The 22,772-nt window shown below is 36.4% G+C and overlaps 1 protein-coding gene across 24 annotated transcripts in view; it reads left to right on the forward strand.

Annotated features, from left to right (window-relative positions):
• Nucleotides 1-22,772, forward strand: part of RIMS2 (regulating synaptic membrane exocytosis 2) — a 436,018-nt gene that overhangs the window by 213,146 nt on the left and 200,100 nt on the right. For 17 of the 24 annotated variants that reach the window (XM_090137872.1, XM_090137886.1, XM_090137874.1 and 14 more), the window contains 2 exons: nucleotides 20,478-20,545; nucleotides 22,422-22,541. In XM_090137872.1, coding sequence (XP_089993998.1) covers nucleotides 20,478-20,545; nucleotides 22,422-22,541 — 188 coding nt within the window. Of the gene's footprint in view, nucleotides 1-20,477; nucleotides 20,546-20,668; nucleotides 20,878-22,421; nucleotides 22,542-22,772 lie in introns of all 24 variants that reach the window. The other 7 variants (XM_090137865.1, XM_090137871.1, XM_090137889.1 and 4 more) reach the window with 1 other exon arrangement.

Raw genomic sequence — 22,772 nt, forward strand, 5'->3', positions numbered from 1 at the left:
TGGAATATGAAATTTGAATAATGAAAATACATTTTTCTTTCATATTCTATAACGTTTCCAGAGCAAAACAGAAACTGCTAAGGGACTCTCACAGGCACTAATTATTATTCCAGGAGAGAAGGACAAGCAATGAAAAGAGGTGTTTGGACTCATATTGGTTATTTCTTGACTTCAGGATCATGATACTGATAAAAATGGAAGAGTGAGGATAAAGAACTCTACAAAGTTTGCTCTCATTGTTGATTATGTTGCTCAGTGCAGTTGATACAGGACTACACAGACGGATTGTCTGAGAAGGGGTGGCTTTGATCTCTGGACTTCAGGTTGGGGCTGCACTACTTGCCTTGCCCTGTCCTCCTTGCCTGTTGGACAGTATTGCTTACTACAGCTGAGCTGCTCATATGGTTATGATGGTGATGATACCATGAAATCAGTTCAAAAACTGAGCAGTTGTAGCATTGGTTATATGGAATTCAAGGAAATGACAGGAGAGAAAACTGAATATGTCCAGTTCTGGTGTAAAGAATAAGCATTTCCTACATTTTCTTTTTAAGTACGTGTTCTCTTTAATTTAAAGAGTTTATGCAGTTTATTGATTTTGAGATTATTTTCTGTTAAGTTCACCTGCTCAGAATATATTTGAATCCCCTGAATTTAATAGAAAAATACTTATAAGCATCAGTTGGAATGAGGGCTTGTATTTTAATTACAAAAATGAATCTAGTTAATCTAGATGCCTTCAAATGAACCTGTTTTAACAAATGGAGGCACTCAGCCATTGTCTCACACAGATTAGTGCTTGCAGCTTGTATTCGGTGGTGTTATGTGGTCATTTACTTAGATTTCATAAGACATCTCAATTAAAACAATATCAAATAGAATGTGGCAGAAAATTATAATATCAGGCTCAGGCACGAGTCAAACAACTGGTAAGCAGTAGCAAAATATTTAAATATCTGATAAGCAAGTGCCCATAAAACCTAGAGTTTATTGTGCTTGATTTTTTTAATCATGCCAAACTTTAAATAAGAGACAAGGGAGAAAGTATTCTGCTTGCTCGTGCCTTTGTGCCTTTCAATCAAAGTCCTTATTTTTTCCTAATTTTTATTTCAAAATCTTGTGCTTGGTTCTTTTTTTCTTTTTTTTTAGGAATTAGGAATAAAATAATTAGTTGCTTGTAATAAAAATGTAGCTGTTTCCTTTTAATGAATATAAAAGTCAGATTAATTAATAGTATTGTAAACCTTCGCTAAGAGAAATGATAGTCTGGGCAGATGTGGCTGAGTGAAGCTTTTTGTACATCTGCACACAAAATAGTCTGCACATCATTATTAATTACATCTATGGCCTGACTGTAGTTTTTTGGTTTCTTTCCCTAAAGCTATACCTTACCTCTGTTTGAAATTTGGAGTTTTTAGTCTTATTTTCAAGTAAAACAATGTTATGTGTTAGAGATTCATTTATATTTATACAAATATGAGCTCTCTGATATCAACAATTATTTGACAGTTTCTTATTATAGAGAATATTTAGGGAAAATGTCATCACAAATATAGTATCAGCAGTGCAAGAGAAGTATATTTGTGGAAGAGTGGTATTCAGGGCAGCAAAATTCAAACTGATGGTGGATTCAATGACAGACATGCACATTTGGAGTGTAGAATTAAAATATCTCTGATAAGAAGGTTGTAAGGCTTACGTCTTTTTATAGCATCACACATATGACTAAGCAGTAAAAAGCATGTCATGCACATTCTTCTTTCTAAAGGAGGCTGTGTCACAACACTTGATTTATGGCATGAAACAATGTAGGATTGTAACACGGTTGAAAAGCGTTCAGGTGGCGCGTTCTGTTCCCTTGATGAGCATTCCTCATGGAACAAAATGCACACAGTCTGAAGAAATCAGAGAGGAAAAGAAAGTAGGTAATGTTTTGCTTTTAACTAGATGCTTCTACTGCAAAATAATAAAACAGTGTTTTGGCGTCAACAAAGTCTGAAGTATGATAAAGCTGAGACAACGTGACACCAGTTTCTGAATTTTTCATATTATGATCAATGACAATGAGATACTGTGTTTAAACTAAACAAGCTTCCCAGTCTTCTGTCCTGGAATTTATTTTGCAGTTGTAGATATTTACATCTACAGGGACTTTGATTTCTCACAACCAGTTTCTTGATTCAACTATTCTAAACTTCTTCATACACAGACTGTGCAGTGTTCTGGTTTGTTTGACGTCACTCACGCTGGCACCAGCAGTGTATTGGGGAAGGGATGCTAACCTAAGGCAGTGTGAATTGCAGGGTCTGTCTGCAAGCTAAGAACACAAAGAAAAACTCCTTAGTACCTTTACAAAGCCTGTGTGGAAATTTGAGTTTGTTGAGCACTTTTGAAGGCTGTTTGTACTACCAAGCAGATCTAGAATATAGAAAATCTCTAGTCAGTGAAAACGTGGTGCAATTCCATCTCTGCTTTTTATGTTCCGTCCCAGAGGAGCCCCAGAGTCCTCTGTAACTCAAGTCTTTGAGAATAGCCACCTTTTATCTGAACACATTTCTGTGTTTAATCTTTAGTCTTTTCTATGTTCTTTGTTTCTCTGCTGGTCTTTACCCATTGCTGTTTGGAAAGCAGATTTACCAGATGATAGTTCTGATGTTAGATGTCTATATGCTAAGATTTTAGTTTTTCTTCTTCATGTGTTACAGGATAAGATTTGACCTAGCAAACTATTCAGATTCAGAGAAGAAATTAAATTAGGATTGCATGCAGAAACCGAGAAACGTGGAGCCTTTATAACATGGAAAAATTGTGTGTTGGTTTGCTATCAGTTTGTTCACACTGGATTCATTTCCATGGCATTTTGGTTGTAAAACTTGGTGAGGTTTTCCTAACAGTGATGCCAGCGTAGTCCAACATGGTGACAAAATGTGGATAAGGAAATAGTTGCAAAGTCTCTGCCAGCCTGAGGAGGGGAATCATGGAGCAGAATCTGTCTGCTTTTTCTGGCACCTTGGTAAAGAAAAGGAAATAAAACAGTGGGAATGGAGAGCAGAGAAGAAAATGGAGGTATCAAGGAAAAGGAGGAAAAATGAGAACAGCATGGGCCTTGAAGTAGGTGTTTGCAGCAAAGAGAATTGGGACACGAGGCTGATCTGGGCTGTGCAGTAGGACAGGAGGGCAGTAAATCCTGCCTGTCGCCCTAGATCTGCACCTAAGGCTGCAGAACTGCAACGAAGCAAATAGAAGGACTGCGAAGCTAATGCCTGTCATTGACACAGCAGGACTGTTAAGATGACTAAAAGGATTGCTGATACAGAACCTCCAGAGGTCTCTCATGGCTGCTCACTGTGTGGGCACTGCAAAAGGAAACCTGGTTTGGGAACTTTGAATCTTTTATTGGGATTTCAGCTTCTTAATTACTGTTGTGTTTTTTCCTGAAATGTTGTGGTGGTCTGGTCCACTGTAGGATGGGATGAAAAGAGAAAATAATTTATTAGAGGATGAGGTGTATTTTCCTGCTCTGAACATTTACTCTGCTGCTCAAGTGTGTCAGATCAAAGTAATCCCACCTCCAGCTCAGTGACTAAGATAGAGGGATAGAGATAAGCAGTTTTACAGGCAAAGAAAGTAAACGTATACTTCGCTCCTTTCTTTCTTCCTTTCTTTTTGCACAGCAATGATAAAGTTCTGAGAAAATGAGCCAAAATTTCTCCTCAAGATCATTACACGCTCTACTCTTAAATAATTATACATAAATTCCCACTTTTGTGTTCTAATAATTTGAAAATCTGTATTCAAAAAGAAAGAAGACTACTAGATTTACAAGTTCATGTGCCATTATATATTTTGTATGCAAATATTTTGTGAATTACAGTGTTTGTCGTGTTTGGTGATTATTGTATGGTTTCATTTTACCTATTTTGTATCACTGCTGTGATCAGATGACTTAGTCTTTCCTTCCTTACCTTTGCAGCTCGAAATACATTATAAATGATATGAGCTTCTTCTTAAAGTGTTTTGAGACCCAGGGCTGAAATTTGATAGACTGGTGTTAAATGAAGAAAATAGCACATAAAACAGTCCTGATGAGACTGTAAATGCGTGCTAAGTGCTACCAGTATTTACAAAATACAAAAACCTTGGTCATGAAACATTTTTTATACCAGAGAAACAAATATGTTAAGAAGCTCATTGCAGACTTGTGAACTGCAGTACAAATAATTTTATTATTATTTAGCAAGGAATATGTAGAGGCATTAATAAATTCATGAATAACCAGAAAAATCCAACATTTCATAAATATGATAAAGGTACATTTCCTTCTTCCTAAGCAATTAAGTCATTAGAAAAGATGAAGAATATGCACTGTACATAATGGAGATTTCATTACAATTTGTGAAGCTTTTTGTTTTTTTGTTTTTTTTGCTTATAGCTGGTATCTGTGCAGTGTTAGAAGATGTACGGCTCACAGCTGTAGATACAGACAGGATGAGAAAGGGCAAAGCTGAGAACTTGATATCAACAAAGCATTTTCCATTTCTTAGTACCTGGACTTGTGGCTTTCATTACTTTTAACAACAATTATTTTCATATACAACTCATTATGTTCCCGTTTCCCTATTACTTAATGTCATATAACTAAATTAGAATGTGGAGGAAAGCCCATCTCTGAAATTATTCATTCTTGCTTGTTGTAGAGGTTAAGCAATGTGTTCATAGAGCTGATGAGGTTGTTTTCTTAGCACGGTATGTGTTGTAATATGGGCAGATTTCATCCAGAAATCATTTAGAGTTTGGTGTAGAGCTGCACATTTTTGTAGTCCCTGTCAGATGAGCAATGCCTGGACATCTTAGTTCTGGTTATGATATTGGTTGGTAGCATTGACTTTTTGCCTGAGGCCTTTACCTTTTTCTGCTGTTTTGATTGCTGAAGTTCTTTTCAAGAGCAGTGGAAGATTTTCCACTGATGCCAGATCCTAAGAAAACAGAAATTTGATTTCTTTTACCCAACATACTAGTTAGCCATTTACAATACTGCAAGTAAAATGACTGAAAAATACATCAGTTGGGAGTGGAAATCCAGCCTGGGAACTGTGTATGTGGGATTTGATGTTATCCTCTGGGAAGCTCTTCATTAAAATCTGGAACTTGCTCTAGAGAAATGTATTAGCATGTACACACAAATGTTTCTTGCCTGTAGCTGAAAAATATTTCCATTGGTAGGAAAAAGTACAAAAAATGAATTCACTTTACAATTTGAAATATTAATGAGACCTGTTAGCCATTGTTGACAGTCATGAATAACGAGCATGGTAGAGCAAAGGGCAGAATATGCAAGTCATGAGTTCAGAAGTTAGCTGAGAATTTCTCTATTTCCTTTGGAGGCATTCATATGGAATATGGTCATCTTTGTCAGTAGATTTACTGTTAATGCATGATCGAATCTAGGAATTCAGTTAACTGGCTTATAACTCTAATGTACCCTGTATTCTTCTGGTAGCTAGTAATAGAATCTAGCATAATTACACGAAATGTATGAAATAAGTTTCTAGGAATAACTTTTGAAAGAGAGTAGTACTTTTTTTGATTGTCAGATGATGATAGTAATCACAAACCTGACAAGGAACATCATCCCTGCTGATCCACTGTTATGTTGTCCACAGGCTGCACAATATGGTGCAGGTTTTTCAGACAGCTCTATTGAGAAACAGACTGAGGACTTACGTGGAATAGCCAAATAATAAAAGTACACTTGATAAGCAGTGCAATAAAGCAGTACTCAATATCTGAAAGAAATAATATCTTTTTATTGTAAACAGAACTTTTTGACAAGTTACTTCTGGAACGCTTCCATTAAGTGCAGCATTATCTGCTTACAAAAAGACCAAAATGTTTGTGAATATTAACATAAGGCTTTTGTAACAATGCTACTTCACACATTTCATCTCAGAATAACCCATGTGACGTTAGTCACCCGAGGCATATTTTTTTTAACTACAAAAATAACTAGTCTTGACAGATGAAAGTGAGGTACAATGATTTTTGTAGTATTTTATAATCTCCAAAGTGAGGGCTTTGTATACATAGGAAGGAATGTATTTTTCCTCTCTGTGCAACAAAGATGTGTCCAAGAATATACTTTGTGTATTTAATTCATTTAATTTAGTTAACGATGATACTGTTTATGTGAACCTTACTTCTGTGATGTTAGTAAAACATCAAAAAACCCAACTCATCAAAATATGCCTTTAAAAGGGATATATTTATATACAGCAAAACCAAGTATTTCCCTATGCCAAAAGCTGAAAAATACCCTATGAATGTAATTTGAGAAATGCTGATTAGATTCTTGCTTACATTCATGTCTGCAATGTCAGCTGACAACATTCTGCCTGATTTCAAGCATAGACTGAGAACAGCATTCTGATGTTGTTAGGTAGAACACAGTATCGTAAGGTATAATCAACATTTTTGAATATTGAATATTGAAATTAATAATGTCCAAATTGAGTTAGAAAGACATATGCTAACTCCCAAATAAGTACCTTTTTTTTTTTTTTTGTATTATTAACACATTGATGGAATAATTTAATTTAAATTCCTTCTTATGGCAAGCGTAAAATAATTAAACTAGATAAATTTTGATGACATTTCTTTCTGCTTTCCTAATTATCCTGCTAGAATGTAATTTAAATCTAAAGCAAATAAGAACTGTAAGTAGGAGCTTTGTAAAATAGTGCTGGTGTGAAGCATCGAGGTCACTCTTGAATTCTATTCAGTGTGACAAAATAAGCTCCTGCTTACCAATCCAGGGAGTCTCAGCAATGTGTGTTCACCTTTGTGAAGATAGCTGCACCTTTGTGCACAACATCAGAGCCCAGTCCTGATCACTTCTTCTCTGCAACTGCTGCCTGCACACAACATTGCTCTGCTCCAGAGCTGTAGTTTTGATTCCGGAAATATTTTCTTTGCACTAAAATCTGTAATTGAGTTACTTTATAGTCAGTTTTTCAGCATCATCTGCTTTTTTCACTGTAGGGAATGGTTATTACATGAAGAAATGAGACTGACATTTATTCTTCTTGTTCTTTTTAAAGAGCTTGGATGATTGAAGCTGTGCCTTTTTTTTTCATGACCCTTTGCTGGAAGCTCATCACAGTGGTTTTGAGTAGCTCGCATTCATACATATATCCTTTTAGGTGAAAGAAAGCTTAGTATCTGAATTTTACCAACTGGAAATCAGTGGATCACTGTCAGAGCAAAGCTTAGCATTCAAGTTCCTTGTATTTCTGGCTCGTTGCTCATTAGTGCTATGGGAGCAAGTAAAGATTCACATTTCAGTTAACTTTGATTATACTCGTTAGATTTCAGTTGGAGGGGGTCTCTTGCCAAAATTTTGGTTGAAGTGAGTTCTTCCACTGAGACACAAAGCATTTAAACAAAGCGTAGATCTATTTTTTCTTGCATTCAGTTCAGTTACCTCCTGCTGCCAGGGTTCTTTCTGTGTATTCTGGGTGCTTCTCTTCTTTCTTTCCTTCACACTGGGTCATAACAAATTTTGCAAAAGTCAAAATCTTTTAAATCTCTGAACTGTGATGCCCATTTGACTCTCTTATTAGGATTTATTCATTCCTTTATGTTGACTTCACATCACTTTTACTATGTCCAAAGCTCTCTTAAATCTATTCTTTTTGCGTCTTATCCCTTCTAGCTGCTTAAGTAATTAAGACTTCGTAAAAGGTGAAACCTAGGAACAGGGACCAAAGTGTCCCATGTGGAACATCTGTCGGAGTGTCCAGTTATTAGGCTGGGACTTGCCTGTCTCTGCCTGCTGGGTCTCCCAGAGACTGCAGAGTCTTGACATCCCACATACCTGGTTTGCTGGTTACACAACTGTTCTGAAACAATTCTTCACAAGAATAGACAGCTTACAGAGGAACTACAAAGTGCATGAATCTTGCAGAGTCAGCAGTTTTGTTATGCCTCTGACAGATGAGATTGCTCCCATTCCTCAGCATACCAGGTTGTCACAATGAGGTCACTGGTCACCTTGCACCATAGATTAGTAACTCGTAACTCATGACCCACAGTAATATGTTGCCTTGAAAGATTCCTGCGTCTTGTTTAGGGCAGCAGCACAGAATTAGTATGAAAGCTGAACTTCTATTCCCTCTAAGAACAGGCAAACTCCTATTAAGCAGTTTAGAATTAAGAAAAAAGAGCAGAAATTTCTTCACCTGTCCCTGGAAACCAATGCCTGGAAATAAATGAAAGACAGGGAGTAAGGTATATTTGTGATATCAATCAATCCTTCTTGCTTCTGACTTCACTAAAAGAAATAACACATTGCTTATTATACTTTGCTTATGAAATAAATAAAGATGTACAAACAAGCAAAAGTAAGATGATAGGAAACTGCTCTTAAGAACAGTCACATCTGAAATGTGGAAGCTATGTTTCTGCTTATAGTCCCACTTGAAAACAGCTAAGTAAAAGATACTGAACAATAGCAAAGCGGCAGTTAAAATTAAAAGCTGTTTCAGTTGAGATGTGTAGTTTGCCAAAGTTGTTGTTCCCAAAGCATGTCATACTTGCCAATTCTCTATTGAATTTGACAGGGGATGATCTAAAAAAAAATATGCAGCAACAGCAATGTCACCCTAAAAAGTCATTAACTGCTTGTGTTTACAACAGCTTTGAAGACAACCAATCCCACATTTGCAGACACCACTATCTCTTTATTTCAAGAAATTAGTGCTAGAAATGCAAATTAAAAATCACAGTCCACTATGAAATGTGTAATAATAGGTGTAAATTGTGTAGCTATGTTATTATGTTTGCAATATTATAAGTCAAGATTATCTTTTAAGCTATTTTTCTTCCTTTTAATGGACAGAAACTTTCCAAATTATCTTGCATAATTGCAAGCAAAAACAAACAAAGAAAAAACTAATTATTTCTAATCACAGTAAAATAAATTCTTTAAGATATCACTCCAGATGTTTTTTTCCAATGATGCTCAGGTAAGAAATGTTCCAAGTTTATTAGCTTATAGCTTATTTGAGGTCGCCTTTGTATAAAACCCTGTATTTGGGCAAGGACTGCAGTTCTCAGCACAGCAGAGGTGTTCTGTAGTGTTTGATTGTGCGGGGCAGACACAGGCAGAAAAGAAAAGCATTTGGGGGAGATTGAAAAAAAATTTGCTGAGCAGTCTTTCAGGGGACTAATGGGTGCATTTCCAATTGCTCTCTGTCAGCTTTAAAAGAGGGAAATGTTCCTTTCATTGCTTATGAGTCAGTTGGCCATATCTGTTAAGGTTGTTGTGATGGCACCTATGCCAGCTGGATCCCATAATACTTTTTTTCCACATCTGAGCTCTGTGCAGAAATGTCAGGTTGGCTGACGAGGAAGGGCAGCAGCCTCTGCCCTACCTACCTCTCATTTCCCATATGAGGCAGCACAGAATTTATTCTATACTAGTAATATTTCAATCAGAGGAATCCCCTGGAGATGAATTTAAATAGTTTTCTGATACTTATAATATGAAAAAATAAAAAAAAAAAAAGAAAAATGTTTATGTTTAATGTGTTACGTTATGAAGATAAAACTGTCTTGAAGAGCAACAAGCTGAATGGAAAAAGCCTTTAGTTTGGAAAACTATGTTAATCTAGGTTGATTGTGCTGCTGAGTAAGGTGCACATCCAAGGAAAGGAGCAATTGAATGAGGAGAAGGTGTTTAGAAAGTGACTGCATCACAAGTTCCTTACAGAATTTTATCTGAAGTCACTTGGTGGATTTTGCAAACAATTTTCTTTGTTGTACATGATGTATTTGTTATGAAAAACAGGTCACTTGGTGCAGTTATATTGGTGTTTATATCAGAAATGGGCACATTCTGCTCTGGCTCACCTAACTGCTTGCCTGCCTGTCAAAGCCACCTGTGGTGTGGGCAAGGGAAGTTACACCTGCTGAAGGACCATTTTCTGCAATGAGAGTTTCTGTAATGTAAGAGCTGGTCCAATTTTTGAGGTAGAATTTCCTGTTGTTTTTACAGCACTAAATAACATGGCTTTTTTCTCTCCTTTCATCTCAACTTTCTATAAATTTAAAAAAGTAGAGGATGTGTGGGAATTTTCTGTAAAAAGTGAAAAATACTGACCTTTTGCTTAAACTTATTCGAGAAACTCTAGAGCCTTAGATATATTTTTAGATAATTATAGTCATATTAAAAATAGGAGACTGAGATTAAATTGCTTATGTAACCTTTATTATGGCTTCAGCTACCATGAAGGCTGTAATTATGGGAGTGGTTCTTGTTGACTGCAGAAAGGTCCCTGAGCAACATGCTTATTTATGTATTCAGCTAAATGAAATAATTACAGAGCTAGCATCAACCAACTCTTCATTTGTGTAGGCTTCTTCCATTGTTCTGCATGTTTCTGAAATGATGAAGACACAGAAAATTGCAATTAAGAAATGTACCTTTTATCATTGGGATTCAAAATTAATTCTGGAATATGAATATAGGTATATTCATACATATATATATATGTATGTATATAAAATCTTAACAATCTTGCACTTGTATCTACACAACATTTTGCCAATCATACTGATTTTCTTTGAAGAATGTCATTGTACAGTTCCTCTGCAAAGAAGATCTCCATCCAGTTTGTTTATTTATATATGGGCAGTACTAGGCAGATATATATTAATATATAATGCTTTTTTGGAAAGCAGAATTTTTTTCTAACTTCTTGTCATTTAGTGAGTATAGTAAAGCCAGGAAAAGGCAGTCCCACATGCCATGAAGTTCTTGAAGAAAATTCAAGTCCTGTATTTCCGAAGTTTGGCACTGAAAACTGTTTGGGATATTTGACATTTTCTGCTTTTGTGTCCTTATGTCAACAATTCATTTTAGAAGAGGTTAATTGCAACATTCACCTCATTTCTTTATATAGTCTGGCTATAAAGAAAAATTCCTTGAATGTAACTCTGACTTGCACAGAACTAGCATATTCTGAGAACACCAAGAGAGTGTCAAGAGACAATGTTTTATTTAGATTATGTTTAGTCACTAGTGAAAAGGGACATTAGTTGAAGATACAAGAATATTGACTAGTTACTTATTTAATCTTCACACTGTGTGCTGGAGGGATGTGAAGAAGCTCACCATTGAATTGTGAATGGTTATACATTAATACATTTGTTAGGAACTAAATTAAGCTTCGTGGCAAACGAAGTCTCAGATCATTCTTACTCTCTGAATATTTGCAACCTAACTTTCCTCTAAGTATAGCGGGTGTATTAATGTTAGTACGTGCACATGTCTGCATGTAACGTGTGTGTAGGAACAAAATAAAAGTTTGTGTTGCAAAGCTTGTCTCAAAGACAAACAAACATTTTTTTTTTGCGCACATTTATATGTTAAACCAGGTGCAAGGCACCATCGCGCTTAGCTAATTTTGCTAATTTTGGCATACTGTCAAGCCTGTGCATAGAAAGTGTGCAGCTAAATTAGCTCATTATGGTTGTTATTTCTGGAAGCCACTGAATTTTTTAGGTTTACTGTTCTTCAGTAGTTAATTAATTTCCTTGAAAGAAAAGGTTTGACAAAAATAACTTGTTAAACCAAACTTAAAGCAACAGATGTTTTCTTTATACACCAAATTACTTTCCTCATGGCAACAATTAAAAGGAGATCAATAATTAATGATGCAATTACTAGTTTACAGAGGCTTCTATTGTGGTGTCAAGGTGATGAAAAACCCTTTTACACTGTTTTTGTTTGTTTGTTTGTTTGTTTTTGCTGCCAGTCCTGCTTGCAGGATCAGCAGTTGTGTTATATGTTTCTAGACAGTTCATCACACGTGTGCTGTCAGAGATGGATGAGATGCTTTGCGTTTACTGCTGTGAATTAGTTCTTGTTTCTCAAACCAAATCATTTCAACAGTGAAGTCAGTCTATGGCATGTCTGCTGCAGCTTTGAGAAGCTGGCAGCTTGAGTTAATTAAAAATTATATTTGTTTACACCATCAGGAAGGCTGTAATTAGTATGCTGTGTATGAAATGTTACATCAGTTTCAAAAGGGAGGAATTGCCATGACTGGTATTGAAATACTGTATTTCCATGTTGTGAGTCATAGAATCTTTCATGTTAGAAAAGAGCTTTAAGATCATCAGGTCCAACCATCCACCTTGACACTAAACCACTATCCATCCACCACTGTCCATCTCCCTCAGTGCCAGTCCACACAATTTCTTAAATACTCCAGGGATGGGGACTCCACCAGCCATCAGCCTGTCCCAGTGCCTAACCATCCTTTCCATGAAGAAATTGTTACTGACACCCACTCTAAATCTTCCTGGTGCAGCTTGAGACCATTGTTTCGTGTCCGGTCTCTTGTCACCTGAAAAGAGGCCATCACCTACTCTCTGCAGCCTCCTTTCAAGCAGCTGTAGAGAGAATAGTTTAATGTTACACCAGGGATGTAAAGCACAGTAGTTGCATTTCTCTCTTGATTGTTAGGTAGAATTTAAAATTTTGCCAATGCCTTTCTGCATAATACAAATTGAGAATTACAGACAAAAGATAAGTTATCCTGGCTCTTCAGTGGTGCATTTGTTTTTTAAATGCCTAGTTGTTCACATATGGAGTACCATACTTTTTAAGGTTATTCTTATTTCTGTTCTAAAATCTGTGCTTCTTCATCAGCGATTAAGACATTTAGAATGAGGTTAATGTCCATTGCTGTGCCAAATAAGAGCTTTCTATAAGCTACTGGGAATACTACACACAAAAATGTGAACTTGGCCTCTTCCTCCTCACCCTTTCCCTCCACTGTCCTTATGGGAGAGCAGCTATGTGAGAGTTAAAAGTGAGGCATTTCTTCCCTCCCAGACAAAACCAAGTAATGGTCTTGTCCATTAAAGAACAGAAAAAGGCACTGATTAACAGGAACTGAGATGAGGATTTGATTATTTTATAAAATTGCTTCTCTTCAAAATTTGAATTATTTCTATTTTTCAAACACAGTATTATTACTATGCTTCTCTATGTTATTATTTTATTACGTACACAGATTATTGGTTCTCTGATCATTGGTTATCTCTCACTGAAAATCACAGGACAATTATTTATCAGTATCACAATTTAGTAGCAAGATATCATTGGCTCTGACTGGAATAAATGGAGAGAAGGGAAAAAGATGTGATCAATGGAACAACTAGCTGATCCTCAATCTTAATATATGGGAGGCTGTTAGGTTGCTGATGGAAATTGATTCTAGATAATGATGTGTCTATGGTAAGAGGCATCCTGATGTTGGCAGTGTCTCCTTTCATTAGCGTTAACTCTTTATGACTGTGGAGATAAAAATATAGGCTGCTAGCATGAATTAATACATTTGTTTCTTTAAAACTGAGCTAAGATGATCTTCCTTTCATTCCTGGCATGTCACTATTTCAGTTTTACTTGTGAGGGATTGTTCTCCTGATGAATACTTCTTTGCCATGAGTACAAGTGACATGCTGTGTTTATGGTATTGTTTGTGAATTCGATGTCACATTTCATAAAGAACCCATTCCCTCACTTTCTGTTGTGATACAGAGTTTGCTGGCCTTTACTTGGTAACTATGAGTTTTACTTAGTAATTAGGATATATGGATTCAGTGGCTTACGGTTATTTTCTGTAATTAACACTAACATCAAAGTTTGGAAGCTTGATGTTTCTTTAAAGCTCAAAAATAAAAAGTACACAAAATAGTTTTCTGTTATTTTTACTGTCTAATAAGTATTAGAGGGATCTACGTTTATATATGTACACATGTTGAAAAATATGTTTTTCTTATTTGCATTGGCTCCTGCTATTCTAGTAGGCTCAAGCTTATTATATGAAGAAACCACTGATTTATACTGTTTGTATTCTGTCAGTAGAATTATTTCTGAAGAATTTAAAATGTGCACCTGGTTAAACACTGCCTTACAATGGTCTCAAGATCATATGCCTGTCCAAACTGTCCAAGAAGAAATAGGTTTACGTTTAGTAGTCAGCTCATGTGCAGTAAATCCTGTGCCCCTGAGTCTGTCAGATGTCGTTTTGCCGAAAGATAACTTTAGGATGTGAAAAGAGCATTTATTTTGGAAAATCTGGATATAGGGCAAGCCAATACAAAGTGAAGTTGTTTCCTATTGCTAAATAAGTTTTCTGAAGCTACTTACTTCTTAAATTTATCTAAGCCTCCTATGATGAGTGTAAATTGAAATGGTAATGAAAAAAAAATTAACAAAAAGTTGATATCATAAGCACATAAGACCCAGAAGTGTTTCTTAAACATTGCAGCTGTTTTTCACAAGTTCTGTGGGTCTCCAGTAATGTGCTGGATTCTCTTCCATGTTGCTATAAGGCTGCTTTCCAGCTGGCTTAGCAGGTTTCACTGTTGCCTTGCTGTTGGCAGCAAGACAGGTGTGTTTGCCTGAAATATTTTCAAAGTCTGAGGAATGAATTCATTGAGTATGTGCAGTTCCCAGCTGTGCTGCAACTCCAGCACACCCCAGATCCACTGGATCTTCTGTGCTTGTATGATGAAACTGTCTATCCCTAGCAGTTGTTTCCTTCCCAGAGTGATCTATTCTCCTGAGCCAGCAAGTTCAGAAGCATGGTTTTTTGTCACCTGGTAGACAGCAGTTAATTTCTATGTGTGTTGCATCCAAGAGCTCGTTAACGTTCAGCAGGCAGGCCTGTGAGAAGAGGTAGGCTTATTTAGCATAGGAACTAGGCTGCCTGTTTCCAGGCAGCAGGAATGTCTTTCCTGTGGTGCAGAGGGCAGAGCTGCTGAACCAACGGCCAGATCTGGGATTAAGTAATGGTTTTACTAGTTTGATTCTGCCCTGCATTACTAATAGTGTTTGTTTTCAAGGGTATTCTCATTTAGGTTTGGTAAGATGTTATTGCTGATAGTAGTTCAAAGCCAGTGCAAGGAGGGACTTGTAATGAAGCTGTCAGTTAGAAGATTGGGTGGGGGTGATACATGACTAAGACAGATAGGCAAGGCAGATGTGCAAGGTCAGCCCATGAATATAAATATGGTCTTTGCGGATGTAAACAGGTCAGAAAATGGAAAAAAGCATGTCCTGTAAGACGAGATTGAGAATTTACACTTAATAACAATAAAATAGTGATGAATTTCTTTTGGATACTTCAGGTTACTTCTAGAAATGCTGTCATTTCTAAGCTTTCCAAAGCGTCTTCCTTTGCATTCTGCTGAAGGAATTTTCTTATCCTGGAAATACTTTGGCATAAGCTCAAAGGCTTCCCAAAGAGAAAGGAGAAGGAAGCAGGGAAGTGAAAATGACTTAATTATGGTCAGAAGCATCATTTGGACTAAACATTTTCGTAAGACAGAAGTCTTAAAGTACAGGAGGTACATCCATAGGGTGTCAGATTTCATTACTTCCAGTTTTCACTGTCCTTGTTAGAAATCAAGGAGGGAACATAGGACAAAGGTATGTCACTCTGAGAATCTTGAGTACTAAGTAGATGGCAACTGTCAGTGGTGGGTAGGCTCCCCAGAGAAAAGTGTCTGCCTGTTTACTGTGACTTCCTGATAACAGCAGTCCATTTTCTTGGTGACCAATATTGTGAGTTCCAGCATGCCGGGTTATGTGGCAGAGGTGATGGATGTGTGTGAGGACATCTGTTGCATGGCACTGTGCTGTGGCTGGCGGTATGTCTTCCAGCAGTGGGAGTCAAGTGTGAATTTCCATTAAGAAACTCTATTCCCATGTTTTTTTCTTTTTTCTTTCTTTCTTTCTTTCTTTTTTTTTTTTTAATGCTCCATCCCACAGGTTTTACTAGGCAGAAGCTTTCTACAGAAAGCAGACAGTCTGCCATATAAATGCGTATGCCATATCGATATGCTTTGTTTCAATTTATTTCAAGACCTTTATAAAAATGTACTTGACTAGTTGTCTTTAATTGTGAAGAAAGCCCTTCCCATAAATTAAATCCTTCTGGCAAAACGTACTTAAGAAAATAGTTTCAGTAAGTACATTTCTCTCAGCAGTCATGCTGCAACCCTTTCACCTTTTTCATTAGGTAATCCTTTCCATTAAGGCTAATACTTTTTCTGTTGAGCAGTATTAGTACTGTTTGAAAACAGGGCTGCATTTTCTGTGAAGGTAAACCAGTGTCTTCATTCTTCATTCTTAATGACATTTCTCACAAGTAGATTCACTTCAAGAAAAGGGAGAAATCAAGAGATTTCTGAATTCCTAATAACTGACCCATGAAGAATCCTGCTAAAGCTGTTAAAAAAAAAAAGTCCGTAAGCATATTGTCAGGGAATGTCTTCAGAAAGTGTTTCTTTTGGTGGAAAGTATGTTTCTGTGTTATGTAGAAATGTAGAATTGCGATACTTAATGGTTTGGCAGCATTTGTGTTGTAAGGACTGTTTTCAGAAATTCATCATGGAAGGCATTCTTCTGTTGCTGCACAACAGCACACGTACACATTTCTATCAGTGTGTCCATATCTACCCTTGCTCTGTATACCAGGGAAGTTTTTCCTGTGACTGTCTCTAGACAGTGCTCTCAGGCTCTCTGTGCCACCTTCGTGCCACCTATGGGCACTATGTATGTGCCCAGCCACATTTACTCTCTTGCCTGCCCTGTGGGATAGAGCTCTCTGCTTTTCAGGATCTACCTTACAGCTTTTCTTTTATGTCTTTCCTTCTTGGCCATACAAACTTCAGTGTACACCAGTTGTCCTCCATTTTAACTACACATTCAAGGTTCCTACTGCTATGGGAAGTTCCCACTGCTGTGGTATCTTCTGTAGAAATATGGAAGAAGAAGAAGAAAAGCTTTTCCCCTGGGTGCTTGGTTTTGGCTAAGGAGGCTAAAGTCAATGAGAGCGAAATACCCTAACAATCTGTAAGCTTACAAGACTTAATGCCATTTGTACAGAAAGGCCAGGTCACTGGCGTGGTTTCTGTCCCAGCCTGGCTTGTCCATGCAAGCTCTTCATGCCGGTACAAAGTTCACTGGCCATAATCAGGGCAAAGCTCACACACGTCCATTCCTGTACTCAGCTGCACTGCTGAACTCAGGAAGCATCTGAATGATGCTACAATGACATTAGCTATGACTGTACCATGCTTTTCATGAAAGATGGCTTTGATACTGTAGCTTATATAATTTATCAAGTAGATGATGGTTTTTCTCACTTCTGCTGCACATTTTGGCAACAGAATTAAAGATTCATTGTGTTTGTTATGATATGATTATGGTTTAATAGTTTTTCTTGTAGAGAAGCAAATAACTGTCTTACATTTATTACTTCAAATTTTACTGGATCTGAAAACTTTTACCCAGTCAAGATTTTAATGTTCATAGGACATGCTCTGAAAAGTTGATCTTCAATCAGTTTGTCAGATCATTCATTTTACTCCAAGGAAGTGTGACTGTAATAAGCAACATGGGTCTCATAGAAATATAAATCACTAGTAGGCTTCTAGAAATATATTTTATTAGATCAATTAGATTTATTAATACAATTTGGATTGCATTTTTTTTTTAATAATATTTATAATCTGTCGTTTAGATGACTCAATGCAGTATTAAGGATGAAATCTAGACTACTTGCTAGGGCTTCATCATTTGCAATTTCTTTGACAGTTTTTTTCCAAACCTGAAGGTACATACTCTAATGGAAAAAAGAATACATATGTAAATAAAACAGTATGAAATTGCTGTTCATTTTCTTACCGTTTTAATTTTAGATGAACTGATGTTTATTGCAGGACAACAGAGCAAAAGAGAAAGTCAACTTTTTATGTCTTGATTGAAGAGAGGAATTGGCGGTGTCTAGAGTTGATATTTGGGAACTCCCTTTAAAAGGTTGTGAAATAGGATGGAAAAGAACTTACTCTTAGAAGCTCTTTCTTATTATTCTTGGAAGTGGAGGGAAATTAGAACATTGTGGGGAAATAATCGTTTTATTTTTACTGCATAAATGGGAAGTCTTTAGAAAATTTAGTTATCAATCAAGCATATTCATATGCATTAATGCATGTCGATTTCTATTTTGGATAGTTTTAGTTAAAAAGAAAAAAATAAATTATATCTCTAATTGAAAGAGTGTGGGTGTTTCAAGCATGGGTGCGCAGAGATCATATTGTTAGAGCCCAACATGGCTCAACTTTTGCTCATGTAAAGGCCTATAAAATGAACCTATCTACATATAACACATATCCACTATAATGTACACTTACTGGAAAGCTACTTAAGAGGGTTGCTCCAAAAGTAATGCTTCCTATTTTATTACACTGGCCCACAATGTCAGAGGCAGATGTTGTTGGTATGGCAGTAGAGGATGAACCTTCCCAGCAGTATCCTGTTACAATGTTGTTGCTGTGTGCTGGCAGCAGAGAGGCAGTCTGACAAAATGACATCTGACATGGAAGCACGGACGAAGCAAAGGTATGGAATTGATTCGTCTGTGAAGAAAAGACTGCACATATTGACATTCATTGATGCTTGCTGAATGTTGATGGAGACCAAACAGTGGATGTGAACACAGTGTGCCAATGGGTTACTGATGCATTTGTTTATGAGTATGGCATGCAGGCTCTTCTCCATTGCTGGCAAAAATGCACAGCTAATGGTGGTGGCTGTGACTGCGATGAATGACTGTTTCGTAGCTGAGAATTTGCTTTGTGCTGTTGTGTTCTTTGTATCTGTTGTAGTTTCCATGGAAATAGGAGGCATTACTTTCAGAGTGACCTACTTGTTTTCTGTCTTTAAGTATTTGCCTGTATACACATATCATGGGCATACAAATTGCAAGTAAAGACTGGATGATTTTTGTTAATTAAGATATATGAAATCTGGGAATGTTTTTATGATGAGTGCATAGCAGAGATCTCAACTTTTCAGTAACTTATTTCCTCGTTTAAAAAAAAAAAGTGGTTATTCTCTATTTTGTACACAGACACACAAGTGAAAGTTTGATGGGAAATGTAGCACTTGACAAGTTCATGATGGGAAATGTAGCACTTGACAAGTTCATGCAGAAGTGCATAGTTTATATGGGGAGAAGAATGAAGAACTGGCAAAGCCTTCTCAATTGCTATGCATAATGTGTATGCAAACATACAGAATGTTCACTGCAGGACAGCAAGGATGTAATATCTGTACCCTTGGATTCCTTTTTCTTGGCTTGTTTTGGAATGCAAGTAATCATCACTGTTGTGGCTGAGCATTTTAAAACCTTGAAACGTGGCGAGTAATTTGCAGCAGTGGATTCTTAATTCTTAACAATAGATACCTTCATTTAAGTACAGTCATTTCAATGAAAATATGATTTCTTGGAAATAGCCAGGAATTAGAATTGGTAAGAATGATCTGTTTTAACTATTCTACTTAGAAAGCCCGTTTTATTTCAGTTGTCTGCTCCTGGAATTATGTAGCAAATTACAGGGAACCAAATTACAGCTTTTTTGTCAGACTTTGTTTTGGGGAAGTGAAGTTGTAATAACGAAAAAGAAGATGACTGTCAGGAAGAAACAGTATGGAATCATGTGCCTTTAGTTCATGTAGTCATGGGAGTCATAGTGTAATAATTTTTTTCTCATTTAAAATTCCACTATCCCTCTAGTCTTCATCAGTGAGGCTGCTCTTGGACAGCAGTGTTTAGACCTTTTCTTTGAAACTGTGCTTCAGACTTTTCTTCCTGTCATCTTTCTGCCATACAGGTTAAATTCTGATTCTATAATATATCTATACGTATCTGTCTTATCAGAACGCTTCACCTTTTTTCTGAGTTAAAAGGTACCTTATTAGAGTTCTTCCTGGTATTTAACCACTAGACATTTATCTGGGTATTTCAATGCTATATGCTTTCTATTCCAAAGATATTTTGTATATTTGTTTTCCTTATCAATCTGTCATATTTTAACAGATCATTCAGCCTTTCTAAAATTGTTTTCTGTGGTACAGCTGAAAATAGCATAGTACTGTTCAAGTATTTTACTGAAGTGATCAAAAAAACACTAGTTTGTGTTGGAAGGCAAAGACATCAGTTCCTTCATACAAGACTCATTTCTCTTGGTTATGATGGGAACTGATTCCACAATCAAATGCTTTCCTTTTTGGAAATTATGAATTACAATGCAGTTTGCCCTTTCATTTCGTTTACTGCAGTTAAAAACTGTGAATCAGTGATGCTTTACACTATACACAACTGTATGCACACACAGGCACACACAAACATCTCTCTTTCCTCACTGTATTTCATATTCCATGTGCTCTGTTGTTGCCGTCTTGACTTTTTCTTGGAAGTGCCTTGCAAGTGCTGCTAGCAAAGATTACGAATCAGACAAGATAACCAGAAACCTTAACAATTTTACTGTATCTTTGTCTGTCCTTTCTTTCACTTTTCCTTTACCACACTATCTTGTCTGTCTGATTCTCGCAGGAGACATGGATTACAACTGGTTGGACCATACGTCTTGGCATAGCAGTGAGGCATCCCCAATGTCTTTGGTGAGACATGTGGAGCCTTACCACTTAGTTTCCTTTATCATTTCACGTTTCCTTTGTTTTATTTACACCTTTGCATGTTTTTCTTTTTTGTATCCTTTTTTTTTTTTTATCCAACATCTATAGGGGACAGTCAAAGGGGAAAAAGAAAAACTAGTGAGCAGGCAGTTGTGTTGGATTCTAACACCTTATCCGAGAGACAAAAGAGAATGGTGTGCTTTGGTGACCAGTCTTTCGAAGAGGACTTGGAATGGTCTGAGCCTCAGATAAAAGACTCTGGGGTAGATACGTGTAGTAGCACAACTCTAAACGAGGAGCATAGCCATAGCGAGAAGGTACTGAGATTATGGAGCCTGCATTTTAACCTGCTCTTGGTCTTTGTTTGCTCTCTGTCACTCATTAAAATAGCTCATAAAATAGAAGGCAGGATGTTTCTAGAGACAATGTAGCATTTCTTAAGGTGCAGAAAAGAAAAACAAATGAAAAATCTCTCCATGCTTGCAGCTTTTACTGTTTGGCAGCCAAAGAAAAAAACATGAGGCACAAAGGAACATTGTTCTTATGGTTGCATAATATCCTATCATGGTATTACCTTCAAGTGTAAAGTAATTAACAATAAGGATTCTACTGATTGGCTTATTTGATTTACTGCATTCAAACTCTTGGGACTGAAATTAAATTAATAGTTTAAGTCCCAGATTAAAAGGAGAAAATTGGGTTCCTCTGCACAGAAAAGTTGTTTTTCTTTTTTCCCTTTCACTGTCATGATTGTTCTTTTGTTTTGTTGCCATGCCATTTTTTTTGTGCAGTATTGTGCAGAATTAAAGGCTTTACTATCTGCTTTGGTGATTTTTATTTTTGCTTTTTGTTTGGTAGAGATTATGATCCATCATTTTAGAGTTACTACTTGTAATGGAAGCGAATTCGTTCATGCCTGCTAATCTTGCATGAAATACAGCATGAAAGTAGTATTTATCTGTGAAGAAGTGCTATGATTACACAAAATTAAAATGTTATTTAAAATTTTAGTAATTGCACCAACATACAACAATATGTGTAACCATGCCTGTGTATGGCAATGGAATAAAGCCTACTCCCTGGAAGCATTCAAGGCCAGGCTGGATGGGGCTTTGAGCAACCTGGTCTAGTGGGAGGTGTCCCTGCCTATAGCAGGGGGTTGGAACTAGATGATCTTAAAGGTCCCTGCCAACCCAAACCATTATATAATTCTATGAATAATAACATGTTGACTGTAACTATGCTCTGTATGTGAAATAATTATTCAAAGAAACATTCATTACATTTAAATGAGAGCAAAGACCATCCCTTTAAAAATATTCTATAACTTTTAATATACTAGTACTGACAGAAAGTAAAACATTGCAAAAGTTTGTCAGTCCTATAGAAAACTGGCATGTTTAGAAAAGGAGAAAAAGGAGAAATTACGTCTCAAATCAAGTTTCCGTTTCAAGTAAAATGTGCTTTTTCAATATTACTTCTAATATTGACCTCTACAGTTGTTTCTGACAGTACTCTGGTGGAACTGTTACTGTGCATAGATAACTGTGTTGAGTTATCTGTATCTGTCTATTCATCGAGATGCAAAGATCAGTAAGATATTTAGAAATTGGATTGAGGAAAGTTGCTAATGTTCTGAAACATTAGAAATACATTTTGATGGACTGTATATCCAAATAAATCTTCACCAGCACAATTTTCTGTCATTCTGATACATTTAATATTAGTGTAATCATAAAACTTCCACTATGTTTTTAAAATAAAATCTACTATGTTTTAAAAATCGGGAAATGAAAGTTTTTACTGAAATATTTTTCTTCAAATCACATTGACTGTATTCTTGTTTAAAACCAAATGATAGCATCCAGTAACTTGGCAACCGTCCAAAGATGGAGACCGTCTCATTGGTCGGATTTTATTAAATAAGCGACTAAAAGATGGAAGTGTGCCGAGAGACTCAGGAGCAATGCTTGGATTGAAGGTTGGTAATTAATAACTTTGCAGTGACTTACAAATCTCAGTTAAACTAGCCACCTTTATAATGTAAGTATTCTCATAATACGTAGTGTATCTAAACATCCTCTTATTCTTAAAAATACCATATAAAGACATTATACATTTAGTTACCAAGAGGAATTCTACAGGGTCTCTGACAGTCTCAAAAAATTATATTTTGTGAAGACTAAACATGTTTTCACAAGTTTCTTGAGAA

The sequence above is a fragment of the Phasianus colchicus genome, chromosome 3, assembly GCF_987193195.1.
Source record: "Phasianus colchicus chromosome 3, bPhaCol1.hap1.1, whole genome shotgun sequence".
NCBI classification, from domain to species: domain Eukaryota; kingdom Metazoa; phylum Chordata; class Aves; order Galliformes; family Phasianidae; genus Phasianus; species Phasianus colchicus.